The 20954-nt window shown below is 42.3% G+C and overlaps 1 protein-coding gene across 1 annotated transcript; it reads right to left on the bottom strand.

Annotated features, from left to right (window-relative positions):
* Positions 1–19057: 19057 nt before the first annotated feature.
* Positions 19058–20608, bottom strand: LOC147430088 (fasciclin-like arabinogalactan protein 10). The gene has a single exon (XM_086495442.1). It carries the CDS (start codon positions 20496–20498, stop codon positions 19119–19121), a length of 1380 nt encoding a protein of 459 aa, XP_086351568.1. The 5' UTR covers positions 20499–20608; the 3' UTR covers positions 19058–19118.
* Positions 20609–20954: the final 346 nt, after the last annotated feature.

Below are 20954 nucleotides of genomic sequence, written 5' to 3'. Positions count from 1 at the left end.
CATTGTAGCAGCCCATACCCACAGCGTGACTGTTATGGACAAAGATGGTGAGACACTAAAAAGGATAAGGTGGAGGTATGACAAACTACTGGTCCCCAATGTCTGCAGGGATAAGAAAATGAGGGAAATTTTGATATACCCCCATGAGCTATTGCCACAACTCACAGTTGTAGATGTCACACATGATGTGAATACAAGGACAAGGGCAGAGACGGTTGCTCGCCAAACAGAGTACATGAGGGAAGCAGAGCTTAAGGAGAAAGAAAAAGTAGCAGTGGAGTCCCAGTGGCAAACAGAATGCAATGTGACCCTGTCCATAGAGGCAAGCAACAAAGAAACTCTACTTTCAATGAAGGATGGTTTGCTTGCAGAGATATCATTTATAGATGGAGCCAAAAAGCTGGCTTTGGAAAAAGTGGACATTAATTTATTGTTGAATCCAAATGATCAGATCTCAGACACAATTATCTATGCTTGTCTTAAGTAAGTGTTACTATCTTGCTAACTTTGAAAACTCAGGTCATAGGTGTACTAACTCAGGTACACTCTCTGCAGCTTGATCAAAAGTCAACTTCCACCGCACACCCACACCCACACGGAGGTGTTTCTTCTTGATCCACAAATGTCAGTGATTATTAGATAGAAGAACAGTCCATCTGGAACATTTGAGAGTTGGTTTCTCCACTGTGCTATGCTGGAAGTAACTGTCATCATCTTTCCATATGAGAACAACCATCACTGGAGTCTCATATGCCTTGATGCATATGTTGACCAGCCAGCAGTGTGGGTGTTCAATTCAATAAAAGGAACCCACCCTGAAATTAAGCTGTAAGTGTTATGTATCAGAAAGTGTTTCTTATAGATATCCATGTAAATTTGAAGCCTCAAGCTAACATCTTGATACTACTTTGTGCAGTTGTATAAAGAGGTTGTTGCTTGCTTATGGCAAGCTATGTAGAAGGTATGAACTATACAAGGCCCTTCTAACTTATATATGTACCTTCTAACTACTTATATGTACTTGTAAACTTTTACAGAGGTTGATTATCTTGGACATCAATGGATTGCTGCTGATGCGCGTGCCTTTGGATATAGCAGACCCCTTCCAGGATTTGCAGACATTTCGGATGGGAACTAATTGTTGATTCGTGGTTCGTCCAAGAACCAAACAATTTATTCACTTTCTTCTTCCGCGCTTCAGAGTTGCCGTATGGTCTTCAATGCAAAGGCAAAACTTGTCGCCACTAGTTACAATATTTTACGGTGTATGCGGCGCTCACACGTCAGATTTTTCCTTTTTGTATGATCAAAGAAAATGTGTTACCGTCGAGGGCCACTACCACCCTAAAAAACCACATTTACCTCTTTTGTACAAACCGTTTAGCCAAATCGATGTACCCTTTGATGCAAATAATACACTACTAATTGATGATACTCCTGAAAAGGGAGAACTAAAACCACCAGGATCAACTATCTTACCACCCTCTTTCGAGGGGCATTCCTTTGATTTTTACCTTGGAGACATTTTGATTCCATACTTACAGAAATTGTATCTTAGTCCATTATTCACGGACGAGTTTGTACTTTCTAATGAATTAAGATGAGTCTTCTATCATGTCTTTGTCTTGCCTAACATTGAGAGAGAGAGAGAGAGAGAGAGAGAGAGAGAGAGAGAGAGAGAGAGATTTGACATGCTAAAGAAATGTATTTCAAGAACACTTATATTCACAAAGCAAAATTAACAAATGAGCTCAAAAAACTTCATGTATTGAAAGTCATTCATATACACTTGGGTTCACAAGAATCTCTGTTACATTGACACTATTTCAACCCGACCATCCAAATCTTTGCACAAAATATCTTTTTCCCTACGCTGCATCAGCTTACGGCCAGCTAGGAGAAAGGAAAAATCTGAAAGGTCCCTGTCCATTGACTCTTCAATTATGTCGTGCCGCAACTGGAGGAGACTGCATAGCTCCCTTATTGTAACCACCAACATTAGGCCTTGCTCTTTATCAATCACTTCCACATCCACAACAGGATTTTCTTCCAAACCTGCAGAAACCTGGTCCATAGGAATGTACTTACCTCTGAGCATTTGTGATCGCATATACCAAAAGGAGACTAACAGTGATTGGTTTGCAATCATATACTTGACAACTAGAGTGTCAAGTGCGACCTCGAACCGCATGCCAATCTCTTCCTTTATATACCATCCTCTGTCAAGAAGTTTGTCACACAGGAGACTGCTGAAATGACTTGCACATGAACATAGTTTTTATAACATGTATATTGTAGTTATGAAACAACTCTATGAACAGTGCAGCAGGACAAAAGTTTGCAATTCTAACCAGTTTGGTGGGAATAGAGCTACATAGAGACCCCTGTATATCCTTGTAGAGCTTACTTCGCATTGCCTCCACCATTGTTTCCTCAGGAACTGGCCAGTCCACAGTGTTACAATCGGTTGGTAGAGGCACTTTCACCAACATGCCATTCTTATTCCCTGGGCTGAGTTGGTAGAAGTGGTCATAGAAAAATATTCCTTCATCTGCCAAGCTTTTGTTGCTTCTCCCTGAATAATGTAGAGAACCAATGTGGGCATGAACAACAAGGAAGAGGCTTATTATGCACTCCACAGGCTCCCATTGCTCATAAGAAGAGGGATAAACATCTGCAAAATATATAACAAGAGTTAAACTAAGATTATCAATAAGTCAAAATGACAAATCTAATGTAGTTGAGATGTGAAGAATGGAGACATTGCTCATAAGAAGAGGGATAAACGTTGCAAAATATATAAGAAAAGTTAGAGTGAGAGTATCAATAAGTGAAATGACAAATCAAATGCAGTTCAGATGTCAAGAATACTTACAAATTGCAACGTGGTTGATGTATATCTGACACATTTCCACCCTTTGCTATCACGTATGGATGGGTAAACACATGCTGAACAAGAACTTCCTTTACAGATCTTTTGCCGATTTCAACTTTGAAATCCAACACTTTGGCCTTCCATGCTGAGCGGTAAACATTGATAGCACTAGACCTCTTGGGTCTTCTTGGTTGCATGAGGATCCATGAACCTTTGGTTATCCTTTTTCCAACCCATTGGTTCTCTGCACTTATTGAAGTTGATATTGTAATTGAGGATATGCTACTACTTGGACTTCTAGGCAAAGTGCAGCTGTTGGTAGTTGGTGTGAGAGACCATAAACACCTAGAGCTTCTTGGGCGAGAAGACGTGGAAGCCATAGCTCTAAGAGAAAAGCTTTAGTGGAGGGAGATTCACTTTGAAAGAATTATAATGGAGGGAAAGTGTTTTAGAATTCCAATATCTTGTGCGGGATTAATGGTCACCCTCCAGTACGTTAATGACCATAAGAGAATATTAGCCGTGGGACCACACATGCACCTAACAGCTCGGTAAAAGCAAGGAAATTACGATGCCACAATCCTAGATTTGTGAAAGTTTTTATGGTATTTTCCTATTTTTTGAGTCTTTCCACGTACTTTCCTATGTAACGTAGCCCTCCTTCTCATTGGACGCACTCTATTTTTCTCTCTCCTTCATATGGCCCTCCAAAATTTCCTAATGTAGACCTTCTAATAACTGCTGGAGCCGGTTGTCCCTCAGCAACATTTTGTACTGCAATAGGATTCTGTACTTGTTGTCTGACATTAGGCACTTTAACCCTATTGTGGACAATTCCATCTTCTTGGAAGATAACTCTCTTGACCTCCAGTGTATGCACAATCTTCTTAAGCATCTTTTCTTCATTGAAGTATACATCATTGCTGCGAACTATCTTTTTAGCTACAGAATCCCATAACCAAAATCCCATTTTTCCAGGATTGCCATAGCCAAGAAATATGCATTTCTTTGACTTAGGCCCTTCTAACATATATATGTACTTATATATGTACCTTCTAACTACTTATATGTACTTGTCAACTTTTACATAGGTTGATTATCTTGGACCTCAATGGATTGCTGCTGATGCGCGTGCCTTTGGATATAGCAGACCCCTTCCATGATTTGCAAACATTTTGGATGGGAACTTGTCGAGTCGTGGTTCGTCCAGGAACCAAATAATTTATTCAATTTCTTCTTCCGCGCTTCAGAGTTGCCATATGGTCTTCAATGCAAAGGCAAAACTTGTCTCCACTAGTTTCAATAGTTTGCGGTGTATGCGACGCTCACAAGTCAGATTTTGCCTTTTTGTATGATCAAAGAAAATGTGTTACCGTCGAGGGCCACTACCACCCTAAAAAACCACATTTACCTCTTTTGTACAAACCGTTTAGCCAAATCGATGTACCCTTTGATGCAAATAATACACTACTGATTGATCATACTCCTGAAAGGGAGAACTAAAACCACCAGGAACAACTATCTCACCACCCTCTTTCGAGGGGCATTCCTTTGATTTTTACCTTGAAGACATTTTGATTCCATACTTACAGAAATTGTATCTTAGTCCATTTTTCACGGACGAGTTTGTACTTTCTAATGAATTAAGATGACTCTTCTATCATGTCTTTGTCTTGCCTGACATTGAGAGAGAGAGAGAGAGAGAGAGAGAGAGAGAGAGAGAGAGAGATTTGACATGCTAAAGACATGTATTTCAAGAACACTTATATTCATAGAGAACAATTGACAAATGAGCTCAAAAAACTTCATGTATTGAAAGTCATTCATATACACTTGGATTCACAAGAATCTCTGTTACATTGACACTATTTCAACCCGACCATCCAACTCTTTGCACAAAATATCTTTTTCCCTACGCCGCATCAGCTTATGGCCAGCTAGGAAAAAGGAAAAATCTGAAAGGTCCCTGTCCATTGACTCTTCAATTATGTCGTGCCGCAACTGTAGAAGACTGCATAGCTCCCTTATTGTAACCACCAACATTAGGCCTTGCTCTTTATCAATCACTTCCACATCCACGACAGGATTATCTTCCAAACCTGCAGAAACCTGGTCCATAGGAATGTACTTACCTCTGAGCATTTGTGATCGCATATACCAAAAGGAGACTAACAGTGATTGGCTTGCAATCATGTACTTGACAACTAGAGTGTCAAGCGCGAACCTTGCACCGTATGTCAATCTCTTCCTTAATATACCATCCTCTGTCAAGAAGCTTGTCACACAGGATGACTTCTGAAATGACTTGCACATGAACATAGTTTTCATAACACGTATATTGTAGTTATGAAACAACTCTATGAACAGTGCAAGAGGACAAAAGTTTGGAATTCTAACCAGTTTGTTGGGAATAGAGCTATGTAGAGACCTCTATATATCCTTGTAGAGCTTACTTCGCATTGCCTACACCATTGCTTCCTCAGGAACTGGCCAGTCCACAGTGTTACAATCGGTTGGTAGAGGCACTTTCACCAACATGCCATTCTTATTCCCTGGGCTGAGTTGGTAGAAGTGGTCATAGAAAAATATTCCTTCATCAGCCAGGCTTTTGCTGCTTCTCCCTGAATAATGTAGAGAACCAATGTGGGCATGAACAACAAGGAAGAGGCCTATTATGCACTCCACAAGCTCCCATTGCTCATAAGAAGAGGGATAAACATCTGCAAAATATATAACAAGAGTTAAACTAAGAGTATCAATAAGTCAAAATGACAAATCTAATGTAGTTGAGATGTGAAGAATGGAGACATTGCTCATAAGAAGAGGGATAAACGCTGAAAAATATATAAGAAAAGTTAGAATGAGAGTATCAAGAAGTGAAATGACAAATCAAATGCAGTTCAGATGTCAAGAATACTTACAATTGCAACGCAGTTGATGTATATCTGACACATTTCCACCGTTTGCTATCAGGTCTGGATGGGTAAACACATGCTGAACAAGAACTTCCTTTACGGATCTTTTGTCGATTTCAACTTTGAAATCCAACACTCTGGCCTTCCATGCTAAGCGGTAAACATTGATAGAACTAGACCTCTTGGGTCTTCTTGGTTGCATGAGGACCCATGAACCTTTGTTTATCCTTTTTCCAACCCATTGGTTCTCTGCACTTATTGAAGTTGATATTGTAATTGAGGATATGCTACTACTTGGCCTTCTAGGCAAAGTGCAGCTGTTGGTAGTTGGTGTGAGAGACCATAAACACCTAGAGCTTCTTGGGCGAGAAGACGTGAAAGCCATAGCTCTAAGAGAAAAGATTTAGTGGAGGGAGATTCACTTTGAAAGCATTCTAATGGAGGGAAAGTGTTTTAGAATTCCAATATCTTGTGCGGGATTAATGGTCACCCTCCAGTATGTTAATGACCATAAGAGAATATCAGCAGTGGGACCACACACACACCTAACAGCTCGGTAAAAGCAAGGAAATTACGATGCCACAATCCTAGATTCATGAAAGTTTTTATGGTATTTTCCTATTTTTTGAGTCTTTCCACGTACTTTCCTATGTAACGTAGCCCTCCTTCTCATTGGACGCGCTCGATTTTTCTCTCTCCTTCATATGGCCCTCCAAATGACCTCCAAAATTTCCTAATGTAGACCTTCTAATAACTACTTGAGTTGGTTGTCCCTCAGCAACATTTTGTACTGCAATAGGATTCTGTACTTGTTGTCTGACATTAGGCACTTCAACCCTATTGTGGAAAATTCCATCTTCTTGGAAGATAACTCTCTTGACCTCCACTGTATGCACAAGCTTCTTATGTATCTTTTATTCATTGAAGTATACGTCATTGCTGCGAACTATCTTTTTAGCTTCAGGATCCCATAACCAAAATCCCATATTTTCAGGATTGCCATAGCCAAGAAATATTCATTTTTTTGACTTAGGATCCAACTTGATTCGAAACTCCTTTGGAACATGGCACTACGCTTCACAGTCAAAGACTCTAAGATACTTGTAAGAAGGTGACTTTCCAGACCAAAGATCTTCAGGTACCTTCTCATCTAAAGCCTTGTTAGGAGATCTATTAATAAGATGGACATCAGTTTGCTAATTCTTCCACCCAAAATCCATTAGGTAACTCTGCATGAGATAGCATGCTACGTAACTTCATTTGTATGGTACGGTTCATCCTCTCAGCAACACCATTTTGTGGAGGGTTATATGGAGCAGTCAAATCTCTTTTGATGCCTTTGGAATCACAAAAATTCTGAAAGGCTTTAGTGACATACTCACCACCATTGTCTGACCTTAAGCACTTGACTTTCTTGCCAAACTGATTCTCCACTAAGGCCACAAAATTTTGAAATTTTGAAAGAACTTCATCCTTCTTCCTGTGAGAATATACCCACACTTTCCTTGAGAAGTCATCAATGAATGTAGCAAAGTAAGATGAACCTCCCATGGATACCTTAGGCATAGGTCCACACACATCACTATGCACTAACTCTAATGGCTCACTTTTCCGTGTGCTTCCCCTTTTGTGTGGTGATTGTGTTTGCTTACCATAAAGACAATGCTCACAAACTGAAAAGTCTGAGAAATTGAAGCCAGGCACATAATCAAAACGAGATAAGATTTTCATTCCCTTTTGAGAGATATTTCCTAACCGGCGATGCCACAAAGAAACACTTGGCTGCTCAGTTACACAAATTACATGGTTTTTAACATTGGATACATGTAGCATGTACAAAGTCCTAGACTTTGAACCATGTGCTACCACTAAAGAACCTTTGGTGATCTTCCACAAACTATCACCAAATGTGGAGTAATATCATGCGTCATCCAATTCTCCTGCAATAATCAAACTTTTGGTAAGCTTCGGCACATGTCTCACATTCTTGAGCATGAATGAAGAACCATTCTAAAATTTCAGGTGCACATCGCCGACACCAACTATGTCGTAGGCAAAATCATTGCCAAGACGAACATGACCTTTATGTGCTGCATCATATGTACTGAACCACTCTCTATGAGGAGTCACATGAAATGATGCACCTGAGTCAATAACCCAATCCTATAAAGCATAGTCATCAGTGGCAACCAAAAATGATAAATCCATAGTAGATGCGCGATAAATGTCTCCATCAGAATGTTCAACAAAAACATTTTTGATCTCTTCAATCTTTATACTGCTTTCCTTAGTCTTTTCTTCTTCCTGCTTCTTGTCTTTACCTTTCTCTTGTTTCCACTTTCGACAGTCTTTCTTCGTATGACCCTTTTTGTGACAATGATAGCACTCAATGTCTTTTTGGCCCCGTGATTTTATATGAGATTTTCCTCTCTGATTCTATTTGCCCTTTTCTTGTGATCGACCACGAACAACGAGAGCATTGCTAGTACCACGAGAAGTATCAAGGTTCTTCCTGCTAACCTCTTCAGTAAGCAAACTGCCCTCAACATCATCACATGTTAAACCATTAGGAGGTCCTGAGTTACTTATGGCTGTGAGAAAAGTATCCCAACTTTCTGGCAACATAACTAGCAAGAACATTGCTTTGACCGAATTATCAAAATTGACTCCCTGCGCAGAAAGCTGACTGAAAATTGTGTTGCACTCATTGAGATGGTTGCACATGGGTGTGCCCTCATCCATCTTCAAATCAACTAACTTTTTCAGCCAATAAACCTGTGATGCTGCACTTTGCTTCTCATACAGGTCACATAACTTCTTCCACAGCTCATAATTAGTCTTTTCCATGTTCACATTGAAGTACATATTCTTTGACAAAGTCAACATGATGGTGGACCTAACAAGCTTATCCAACTCCTGCCACTCATACTCATCCATATCCTCAGGCTTTATCCCTTTCATCTTTATCGATCGGATATGCTTCTTCTGTACTAAGACATTGTAAATTTGTTCCTTCCAAAATGGAAAGTTAGTGCCATCTAACTTCTCATTGTTGAACAAAGAGTTCTCTGATGATGAAGCCATCACTCCACAAGGAACAAAAGTAATAGATCGACTGCTCTAAAGAAGATGATAAAAAACTTGAAAATTTTCGGCAGAGTCTCCCCAGCAAAACTTGCTGAACCCAAAACAAATGTGTACAATGACAACAATGCCAACAATGGAGGGTCAGCAAATGCACACCAATACTGCACTAACCTCATAAACACATATTCTATGTTGATGCCAACACTATGAGGATGTCGGGGGCTCGCTCCAAAACCTGTATCACCGAAAGGATCTCCACATTTGAGAATACCCCAGATCAATAAAACCTTATGACCCTCAACAATAGGCGTTGCATATTTCCATCACAATACATAAACCGCATAAGATCTTACATCAACCAGAGAAACCCTAGTATGTAAAACCGTTGCAATGGTTTGTCTGATTTGATAGACCCTCAAAACCTTACATCAAATATGCATGTGACAGACATTGCAGAAAGAGTCTGCAACAAAAAACCTGTACGTAGAAGAACCAACAAAGGTAGACCACTCTGTTGTCTGAACTGAATATCTCTCAAACTGTGTAAAATTTACAGAAACTTTCTTTTGCGAAGTTGTAGACCATGAAAAGACGGTTGGGGATTGCAGAAATGGACATGAAATAAGATGTTTTTACAAGTCAAACTAGATCTGTAAAAATCTGCAGCTTGTACTTCACGACCTACAAGCAGTCTGAGTGACAAATCTCAAAATTGGTGAAAATTTTGAGAAAACTTTCTTTTGCAAAGTTGAAGAGGTCAAAAAACCGGATGTGAGTCGCAAAAATTGGCTTGAATGAAGACGTTTTGGTAGGCCAAAACAGACGTGCAAAAACATGCTGCAATTTTTACTGCTTCTCCGCTGCCTCCCCGCTGAGCTCCAATGGTGCTCGCAATCCTTTAGCTCTGATACCAATTGAAGTGCGCGTGAGAGAGTGTGTGTGTGTGTCTAGCAATGGAGAGAGAGGAGAGACAGGTTTGGGTGGACTCCAAACACAATAGTGATAGGGTTATGAGTCCTTGTTCTTTTATGTAGAATGAATGGTCAGTGTTAGTTCCCGGTTAGTCTTCAGCCACCCATTTCTTAGGCGTGGCACATTGGGCTTTACCACCCCAACACTTTATGCCTCCCTTCTTGCTCTCCTTGCTGCTCTCTTTATTTTCGAGAGATGAAAACATCGTGACTTGATTGTGGTAGTCTAGGATTACAAAGGTGATCGAGAGAGATTATGCTATGGTCGTTTGGTAAAAATGTTGGTGAAAGAGAGATAGAAAAGCATAGGGCTATGGGAGCTCCGCTATGATGATGAGAGGGAGATTACGACTCTAGAAGCCATGAGAGAGAGAGAGAGAGAGAGAGAGAGAGAGAGAGAGAGAGAGAGAGAGAGAGAGAGAGAGAGAGAGAGAGAGAGAGAGAGAGAAAGAGAGAGAGAGAGAGAGAGAGATGGCTATGGCTCTTCAACTATATGACCTCAATTATGGGAGCTTCCAAGAGGCTCTAGAGAGCATCTTCCCCTTTCCAATTCTTGAGAGTGTCCTCCTTATGAAAGCTTATGCTGCTATTTATAAACTTCTCCTCTTTTTCATGCAATAACACCTTCTAAATTTAGCCGACATCCACCCCCTCCTTCCTATCACTAGCGCTAGGGCTAGTGGTTAGCATATGAATCACGTCTTGATGATGTGGCATCGAGCTCTTGGACCAACACCAAACTCGACGAAAGAAGCACCGAATGAGGTCACCCCAGCGTGCTTAATGTTTTCGTCTCTTTGCTTGCCCTCGTTTGAGCACCATAGAAGGCGATGCGTCTTCTTTCTCTCTCCTTGCGCTTCCCTGCTCACTGCTCAATGCCATTACTTTATTTATTTTTCTCTCCCATCCACACTAAATCCTTGAATTTGGGTTCCTTTGGGCGGCCATGCTTCCTTGGCCCTTGGTGGTTATGGGCAATTGACCCCTTTTTCTCATCAAGAACTTAATATGCTTTCGTAAAGGCACCACATTTGGCAAAAACATTGATCAAGGCATTGCTCACCATGGCATTTGGCATGCACACCAACCAAAGCATTGCCGGTCCACCTTCACGCTGCAGTGCGGGGCATTCCCCATAATCAATGCTCTCCAAGAGACGACCTCTTGAATTGAAAGCTCATCAATAACTTTTATGTGCTTTCATAAGAGCACCACATTCGACATACATAACAACTAAAGCATTGCCAAAGAAAATCACATCTTACTTCTTCTTGCCACTCCATCTGTGGCCCTTTAAAGCCACATATGGCATACATAAAGCTTAAAACTAGCTTGTTATGAAGCCCTCATCACTGTCACTCATCAATAATTAGGTAAGCTTCAATTAAGAACAATGTTCAAAATTTAAAAAGATAAGACATTGTAACCCTCGTTCTAACCCTACTTAATGTCCATAAGCCTTTAATTGGTAGTTAATTTGTTTAAGCAAATCGTTCCCCACTACGAGTCCACGCGCCTCAAATACTAGAAGAGCCTCTTCGTCTCGTAGGAAAAAACTTCCTTGCCCTATCCTTTGTTGAAATCTCGATTGAGATATAGCATGATAAGCTCAATGTTTCATGGTTTTTCCTACTTCTCGACACATTTTCTAAATTTATAGGATAATTCTTTCATTATCTCCACCATTCTTCTTACATTGTCTAGGCACTTTTTTCTACCTCACAATTTTAGAACTCCTATGTACAGTAAACTGGTGCTCTTATATTATCCTTTGTTTATATAGATTTTCAGATACACTCCTATGAAAAGGTGGGTGAAAGCACATGCAAATTCATAATCAAAAGCACAATTTAAACCTCTAAAATCACAAGTTCTTTTATCTCCTCTAGTTTTGTACCTGAGATACGTGCATTTTTATAATCCTTAAATCTACTAACATAATATGGAGGAGGTAGTGATGCTTTACACGTGTCTTTATCTGCGAGATGAAGGCTAAATGCCAAAAGTGAGAGAAGCACGCGATAAAGAGGGGGGAAGAGAGAGAGAGAGAGAGAGAGAGAGAGCCTGCCGAAGGCAGCTGTCCGTACTCATATATGTAAGCTTTCTCGACACATTCTCTAAATTTATAGCATAATTCTTTCATTATCTCCACCATTCTTCTTACATTGTGTAGGCATTTTTTTCTACCTCACAATTTTAGAACTCCTATGTACAATAAACTGGTGCTCTTATATTATCCTTTGTTTATATAGATTTTCAGATACACTCCTATGCAAAGGTGGGTGAAAGCACATGCAAATTCATAATCAAAAGCACAATTTAAACCTCTAAAATCACAAGTTCTTTTATCTCCTCTAGTTTTGTACCTGAGATACGTGCATTTTTATAATCCTTAAATCTATTAACATAATATGGCGGAGGTAGTGACGCTTTACACATGTCTTTATCTGCGAGATGAAGGCTAAATGCCAAAAGTGAGAGAAGCACGCGATAAAGAGGGGGGAAGAGAGAGAGAGAGAGAGAGAGAGACCGCCGAAGGCAGCTGTCGGTACTCATATATGTAATGTTGGTAGAACATTCCTTCTATGTAGTAAGAAACCTCCTCAAACATTCTGCATATAGTTTATGCCTTACTTAAGATATTGTCCACATGCATAGTGTTCGTTGTCTTAGGCGGTGTCAAAATTTTCATTCTGGGTGTAGATAATTTATCGGTGTAGGCAACACCAGCTAATAGAAAAAAAAAATCAATTTAAACAACACAACAAAAAATGTAGATTCATCATTTTTAAGTAGTTAAAATGCAAATCCTTTGATTTAGGTAGCACAAGTATAGATGCAGATTTGTCGATTTAGGTAGCAATAGTGCAGATTAATCATCGATTTAAACAATACCAGTTACAAAATCATTGTGATTATGTTAATCCAAACATACGATGGAAATAATTTGTTTATAACGATGATAACATTATTTATAGATTTAAATTTGATCTTGGATATTGATGATAACTATGACGAATGATATCTTGACATATCAAGATATGACATAGGGGTATGGGAAACTAAAATATACAGTATTTGGATGATCAAAAGTATAAATAAATTATTTTTTTTGAATCTGTGAGATATTTCTTTTAACACATTATGTTTCCGATATGTAATTTAAACCACTATATTGGAAAAGTTATGATTTGTAAGATATTATTATAGAAACTAAGAACATTTGCTTCTTTAAAGGAGAGTTATGTAATGGAATTTGATTATGATGCATTAACAATTATTTGTTGTAGTTGAAAGGTGACACATGTTGATTTATGGATTAAGTATTGACACTAAATTGGTAACAAGAGACTTAACACCAACCAAATTCTTATAATTATTAAAAGAGATGCAATTTAATTTTTGAAGTGTTCTATATCCACAAAGCTACTATTCACATTTTAAAACACTTAGTGTGAATGCTTAAAAGAAGTAACAGATACTTATATTTCAAGTTATGCAATATACACAAAAATTAGACCATGTTCATATACTATAAAAAATTCAAAACGTTTATTGCAGCCCTTTATCGCATTTTGTAGAGAAAGGATCCAAAATGGGGAGACGGAAAGGAATTTTTTCACAAATAAAATATTACTATGTGTATTGTCGTGCTTTCTATTGCTATTATTATTGCGTGTATTATCGACATCATTATCACTAATATTATCGCTCCGCTCTTTTGTGCTAAAATATTCAAATTTGGATATTTCTTTCTATTGATCTACTTTTAAAAATTTTAAAGACCATGTTTTTTTCATAAAAATGGACAAAAAAATGGTATTGAGGATGAAACGATGGTTATTTGGATAAGAGTAGCTTGCACAATGCATCTGACTGCTTTGTCACGAATGATGACGTGTAAGTAGGACATGCATTGTGGTTCGATGTGCCTGCACGAAACAAAAGAGGCTTGCACTCTTCTCTCAAACACCTCATGTGTTTCACCCGAGCGATTGCATCTTTATATTCATCACATATTCTAAAAGGCTTTACGCAATGGTGACGACGAGCTCTCTTGCTGTGAAGAGATGCCGAGTAAGTAGTACAATAAGAGAGCTCTTCTTCAAAGAAAACTTTAGTAGCAGGAGTACTCTTGCATTGCGCACAACGCAAAACATTGGCTCCACTTTTTGCAACCATAACTCCTCAAAACAACATGTGTGAAAGTGGATGTGTGTATGTGCTAGAGAGAGAAAGAAAGAGAGATTATAACCATCATTATTAGCTCTAGCATCCTATCTAGCATCCTATATAGTGACACGTGACAAAAGCTCGTTCTGTAGCCCCCAATGTGCATTGCTTTAGAGCTGAAACATTCAAATTTCAGTACTTCTTTCTATTTTCTAAAAAAGTTGAATAGCATTTGATATTTTTCATTATCGATGGCTCCGAGCAAGCCCTTGCAAACCCCAATGAAACCCTAACTCCATTGGCACTGCAATCGAATGAGCTTCTTTCTGCGCAATAGCAAAATGAAGGCAAAAGCTTCCCCGAAACTTATATTGAAGCGCATCTCAAGCTGTGATGCATCCGTGATTCACAAAGTTGATGCCTTGCCTACGATGCTCGATCACAAAGCCGGCGAAGGCAACCTGATGCAAGGTTGCATTCTAGCGTACAGAACTACATCCAATTGGCTTCTTTGAAGTGCGTGGAGCACAGTTATGGGCATCTTGAAGATGTGTGACACTATGCCATCCTCCTCACCTCCAACAGATCAGTTAAAACCCGCCATTGGGAAGCGACCCAGCTCTCCGTTGATTCGCCCTAGCCAAAGAAAATTGCCGAAATTGCATCCTGCTGAACCTCATCATCAGGAGCAACTTGCAAGTGCAGCCAAACCCAATATCTATGGCTCCCAGCAAGCCCTTGCAAACCCCAAGGAACCCCTAACTCCATTGGCACTACAATCGAATGAGCTTCTTTCTGCGCAACAGCAAAATGAAGGCAAAAGCTTCCCCGAAACTTATATTGAAGTGCATCTCAAGCTGTGATGCATCGGTGATTCACAAAGTTGATGCCTTGCCTACGATGCTGGATCACAAAGCCGGCGAAGGCAACCTGATGCAAGGTTGCGTTCTAGCGTACAGAACTACATCCAATTGGCTCCTCTGAAGTGCGTGGAGCACAGTTCTGGGCATCTTGAAGACGTGTGACACTATGCCATCCTCCTCACCACCAACAAATCAGCTAAACCCGCCACTGGGAAGCGACCCAACTCTCCGCTGATTCGCCCTAGCCAAAGCAAATTGCCAAAATTGCATCCTGTTGAACTGCATCATTAGGAGCAACTTGCAAGTGCAGCCAAACCCAATATCTATGGCTCCCAGCAAGCCCTTGCAAACCCCAATGAAACCCTAACTCCATTGGCACTGCAATCAAATGAGCTTCTTTCTGCGCAAAAGAAAAACGAAGGCAGAAGCTTCCTTAATACAATTCTTGAACCTTTGATCCAAGCCTTAATCTTATGCATCATAATGCGGACTTGCATAGCTCAGTCTTGCAGTGCACCATGCTATATATAGTATGTGATTCATCCTTCGGACGGAGAAAAGAAGCATAGTAGTTGTATTCAAGCAACACTTGGCCTATATGTAGACAAAAGATTCACTAAGCTAGATGTTACTTTTCAACTATACTTGCATATCATTCCAATGTGCATTTCAATGGGAGTATCCATTGACATTATGCTTGTACATAGTACATGTATGTCAAGATATTGAAGGATTTACGTGTAGTTTCTTGTTAACATTGCTTGCACCAAAGACTTGTGGACACTGCGAACTTGAGGCTTGGAAGTAAGCGGCAAAACACATTCTTTTGCACACCTGCATCTAAGAAGCTTGCAAGCAGCGCAAGGGGAACAGCTAGCGCACATGGCTAGAATGCACACACACATACACACGGAGAAGAAGCAGAAGAAACGAAGAGAGCCGGCTTTTCAGCTCACGGCTCAAGGCCCTCATGCACACAACGTGAAATGCGAGACCTGCGAAAATGGCAATGCAGCTTGTACATTTGTGCAGTATATAAGACTCTTCAATCAACCCCATGATATGGTACATGTTTTGAAGAGTGACTGCATTGACATCATTCCCAACACAGAGAAGAAGCAGAAGACACAGAGAGAGTCAGCTTTTAACCTCATGGCTTTGAGCTTACTGCGGCCTGCAAAGCTTTCCAAGCATCTTAAGATATCGCCCTTGTGGTGTTACTGAAGCGTCTCCTTCATGTTCATGTCCAAGCCTTTAATTTTTTTAGCCCTACCTTACTCCCTTTCCGGGTTTTTAACACAGCTTGAGAGATGCGGTCTTTTAGGAGACCGCATCTCTCAAGCTTGGATGAATGGATATGTGTTGAACACAGCAACACTACTCCTTCCTAAGGCTGAATTGGCCTCATGATGCTCCACTTATGCTATCCTTCTGAATGGGGCTGGATTGGCTGGCAGACTTTGGTGCTGATTTTCTTACAAACTTAGCCATGGATGATGTACCCTGCTACATAACCCCTTATGGAGTTTGCTTGTGGATTGCATACGATACGCCATGTCTCTTTCTTTTCCACACTCTCTCTCTCTCTCTCTCTCTCTCTCTCTCTCTCTCTCTCAACCTACACGACCCCTCCTGTCTCCCCCTGGGCGAGGGCAGCCCTATGGGGGGGGCGTTAACTCTCAGCCCTGCCCTGCCCGAGCCAAAGCCCCGTAGCTGGTCGACATAACCTGCAAACAACGTTGCTGCTCACTCTCCTGCTCGTGGAGTTTCGGCAGCAAGTGGCTGCTTCCCGGCTCGGCCCTGGCCCGTGGCGCTCTCCTGCTCGTGGAGTTTCGAGAGCGAGTGGCTGCCCCTGTCCCGTGGCCTTTTGTGCTCGACCCCAGCAAAACGACCTGCCAACCTGCAAACAGAAGTTTCATTAAGGCTTCATTTCCCCTATTTTCAAATCAAAATAAGCTCATAATCCCGCCCACCACACTCTCAGATCGACAAAGTTGCTAACTAGAGAAGGTATCACTAGCACCGGTGTCGTCGTTTGACACTCCCACTGCACGCAAGAGTTTTCTTGCAGTGGTTGCAGCACCAAGGAAGGACCCTGCCGCCCGCCAAGAAGCAAGGTTCACAGCCCTCGAGGCTCGGATTCAAGAACTCATTGGGGAAAATGAGAAACTCAAAGAACGTCTACGCAAGCTCGAAGACACAAAGGAGGCAGAGAGCCAAACTCTACTTGCAAAAACACAAGAGGTTCAAACCTCACTCACCAAGACTGTCATGGAAACAATACAAAAAGAATCACACGACGCAACATATAAGAAGATCGACAACAAGATACAGGCAGCCATACATGAATGCCGACTACAAGAATCGCTCGGCCTCAAGGTCAGGATTGGGAGGCTCCACCCACCTTGGTGCACCATCGAGGACACCCTCGAGGAGGCAATCTCCAAGCTAAATGACATTCTTCAACCTACCTACATCAAACCCGAAACTGTTTCATGGATCAACGACACACATAGGCATGTGCCACCCGAACATTGCATACTCACCTTTAAGGACAAAGATGAGCGTATGAAGCTGTTATGCCAATCTCGACTTCTCAAGGGAATTTTTTTTTGGATTTCTACAGAATTGCCCACGAATCAACTCAAGAGTAAAGCAAGTGAGCTCAAGAAGATGCATGAAGCACGTAAACAAAGCAAATGGGCAGTCTACCGAAATGGCAAAGCGATCATCCAGGAATTTCGAAATCCTAAGCCGGCTACCCCCTCAGCTGAACCCCCTTAGGTTTTGTTCTCTCTTTTATTTACTTTACCCTCTTGATGGACCCTCAGTCCTTAACTGAATGTATCACGTCCCACTCTAAGAAGAATTTGTTGTAGTGCTCCTTTCTGGTCCCATGGGTCATATATGACCTCCATGGACGATAATTCAATCAATCAATCAATCAATCTCTCTCTCTCTCTCTCTCTCTCTCTCTCTCTCTCTCTCTGTGTGTGTGTGGCTTATCTTACTCTATACTAAAGTACGTAGAGTACATAACATGCTACCCTTGGCAATATTATATCTCTCCGAAACCATCTCCCACAGGTTGAATCATCGCCAGCCTATCTGCCTGGCTTAGAGCCATATCCCACATTAAGCCTTCAACTGAGATTTCACACTGGAGATCAGAAATCTATACTGTCGTGATGCTCATCTCCCTACCTAGTGTAGCCACATTCTTGCACTTGGCCTTCTGATCGATCCATGTTGGAACCTCCGAGACTTCCGTTGGCATCCCCTCTGCCATGGCCTGTTCCAAAGCATCCAGAAGGCCCTTCATAGCAACCACAATCTCCATCAGAGCCTACAGTCGCTCTAGAATTTCCACCACCCTAGATATATATTGAGCCTGGTCATGCGTGCATGTGTGTGTGTGTGTGTGTGTGTGTGTGTGTGGCTGCGAGCCTTTGCATGACTGTAATGCATTAATTTAGGCTAGCTGGCCACTCTCTCTCTCTCTCTCTCTCTCTCTCTCTCTCTCATCATACCTGGAACAAGGTGCTTGCACGAAACAGGAACTGCTTGCTGAGAAGCTACTCGCAGGAAACAGGGGTTTTGTCTCTCCCTCTCAGGCTCTCTCGCTTAGGAAGGAAGTGCTTGCTGAGAAGCTACTCGCACAAAACAGGGGTTCTCTCTCTCTCTCGCTCTCAGGCTCTCTCGCTCTCTCTCTGGCACGGTTCGCACTGTGTGTTTAGTTGGAACAGCGCCATCTTTGGCTACCAATTACGTGCGCATGATTTTCGTTTGCAGTTCAAAAATTCTCCATTTTTCGATTGCCACGCGACGAATGCATAAAACAGGGAATTCTCTCCCTCTCAGGCTCTCTCGCTTAGGAAGGAAGTGCTTGCTGAGAAGCTACTCGCACGAAACAGGGGTTCTCTCTCTCCCTCTCGGGCTCTCTCGCTCTCTCTCTGGCACGGTGCGCACTGTGTGTTTAGTTGGAACAGCGCCATCTTTGGCTGCCAGTTACGTGCGCATGATTTTCGTTTGGAGTTCAAAAATTCTCCATTTTTCGACTGCCATGCGGCGAATGCATAAAACAGGGAATTTTTAGGATGCTCTACGTCCTTTGGTATACAGTAAGATAAGTGCAAGATCTGTGAGATAAAAATGGCCCTCAGATATAGTTGCTAGCTAAAACCCTAAAGAATCAAATAAATGCGAAAGCAAATGTGTGGTTTTCTGGGGAGATCTACATCAACTTGCTGAGGAAGAAGGCAATAAAGGGCAGTATTGCAAAGGGAGAACAGGGGACAATGAGATGGGAGGAGCTTGTGGGGCTCTCAGGGGACAGGGCTGACGGGCCCTCTGCGGGCGAAAAAATGGTTGATGGCGCTGGCGTCGGCGGAGCAGGTGGGGATGCAAGGGGCGTAGACACAGGGGGTGGAGTACCTGGCACAAGAGGGGATGGTGAGGGGACTTTTGTGGATATTGGGCTTGGAGAAGCGCCCACGTTTGTTGCCGGCGAGGTCGCCGGTGCCGGCATTGTTGAAACAGGGGCGGGGCTTGGCTCAGATGACAATGGGGATGGTACTGCGGCAGCTCCGAAAATCTCTTTGGGAAGCAAAACAGAGTCTATCACAAACACAGCGACCGGATTGTTGGAGTACAATGTGCCTGCGATCGGCACATTATTGCCCCCTGCATTTATTATGATAATGCCAGCTTTGTTCTGTGACAGAGTGATGGTGTATGCACCCCCGCCGGAGCCGCTTGTAAGCGTAGACTGAGGGCCGCTGGCGGTTGCTAGCTCCTCTGTTGGGTAGAAAGAGACAAGGGCATGGAACTCCATCAGAGCAACTAGCTGAGCACTTGTGAGGCGGGAAAGCGCGCTGGAGCCCATGCGGTCGAAGGCAGCATTGGTGGGGGCAAAGATTGTTATTCCAGGTGGAGAATCATGAGACTGCAGCACTTTATCAACACCAGTCGACACCAGCAGCGACACAAATTGGCTGAAATTTCCTGCTTGTGAGATGATCTGACTTAAATTGACGGGCGGTGATGCTGGACCGCCAATGCCAGAGGGTATAAGGACTTGATCCACAGCAAGCAAGCTGATATTGAAAGGAAACTTCTCAAGAGAGGAGCCAATTGTGGCAAAAGAATTGTTTCCAGGGCTGTGAGCCTTCGCAACGCCCTCAAAGACGGTGACGTTGAGAAATCCGTCCTCGCCCTCGGCGAGTCCAGTTGTCTGATACAATGTGGTTATGGTTGCAAAGCCGCCTGCTAGCGTTCTGAGCTTTTCAGGGTCCTCATAATCCAAGAGCACATGAAAGCTCAGGATGTTGAAGAGGGATTGTCGATCCAGCCCAGCACCGCGGCCAGCGAGGAAGGCATTCACGGCACGGTTGTGCGGAGAAAGAACGGTGATGGTGGTGCGGCTGTTGATCTGTGCAGCGACGCCATACTGGGAGAGGAGCCCATTGAAGAGAGAGTAATCTGGGTGATTATCAAGAAGTGTGGTGACATTTTGGAAAGCAGCAAGAGTGGATGGTATGCAGGGGGCTGCAACAACAAGCAGGGAGAGAAGGACGATGAGGGGGAGAGAGGGGGCGGCCAGGTGAAGCTGCATTGTGTTGTGTGTGGTGTCTGTGAGTGAGAGAGAGAGAGAGAGAGAGAGAGAGAGTGAGTGTGAGCGTGAGCGTTCTTGAGTTCTCTTATAAGGGCAGTAGCTATGGTACTGTTTTGCAGTGGGAGGGGAGGGGTGGCGGCTTTTAACGAACGAGAGCGAGCCTTCTGATCAGTCCTCTGTTAACGGCGGGGGGGCTCGCGGCAATGAAATAGCGGACTGGCCTTCCTCCTCGGACCAACTGCCTGCCCGTCTCTCAACGGCCGGCGCGACTCCCGCTTCCACTGATTCATCCTATAATTATTACTTTCTAATTATTTTCTGTTAGCATTGCTGTAAGACGCTTGTCACACCAGGCCACTTATACGTCACATCACAATATATAAGGCTGCGGTCATGCGAGGGCTCAGCTCTGCATTTGGGTAGTTAAGGCTACTAAGCCTTCTTCTCATTGAATGA

Source organism: Adiantum capillus-veneris, chromosome 22, assembly GCF_014529385.1.
Source record: "Adiantum capillus-veneris isolate H3 chromosome 22, ASM1452938v2, whole genome shotgun sequence".
Classification (NCBI taxonomy): domain Eukaryota; kingdom Viridiplantae; phylum Streptophyta; class Polypodiopsida; order Polypodiales; family Pteridaceae; genus Adiantum; species Adiantum capillus-veneris.
Note: the sequence above shows the minus strand (reverse complement) of the source record. Positions and strands in the feature narration are given on the sequence as shown.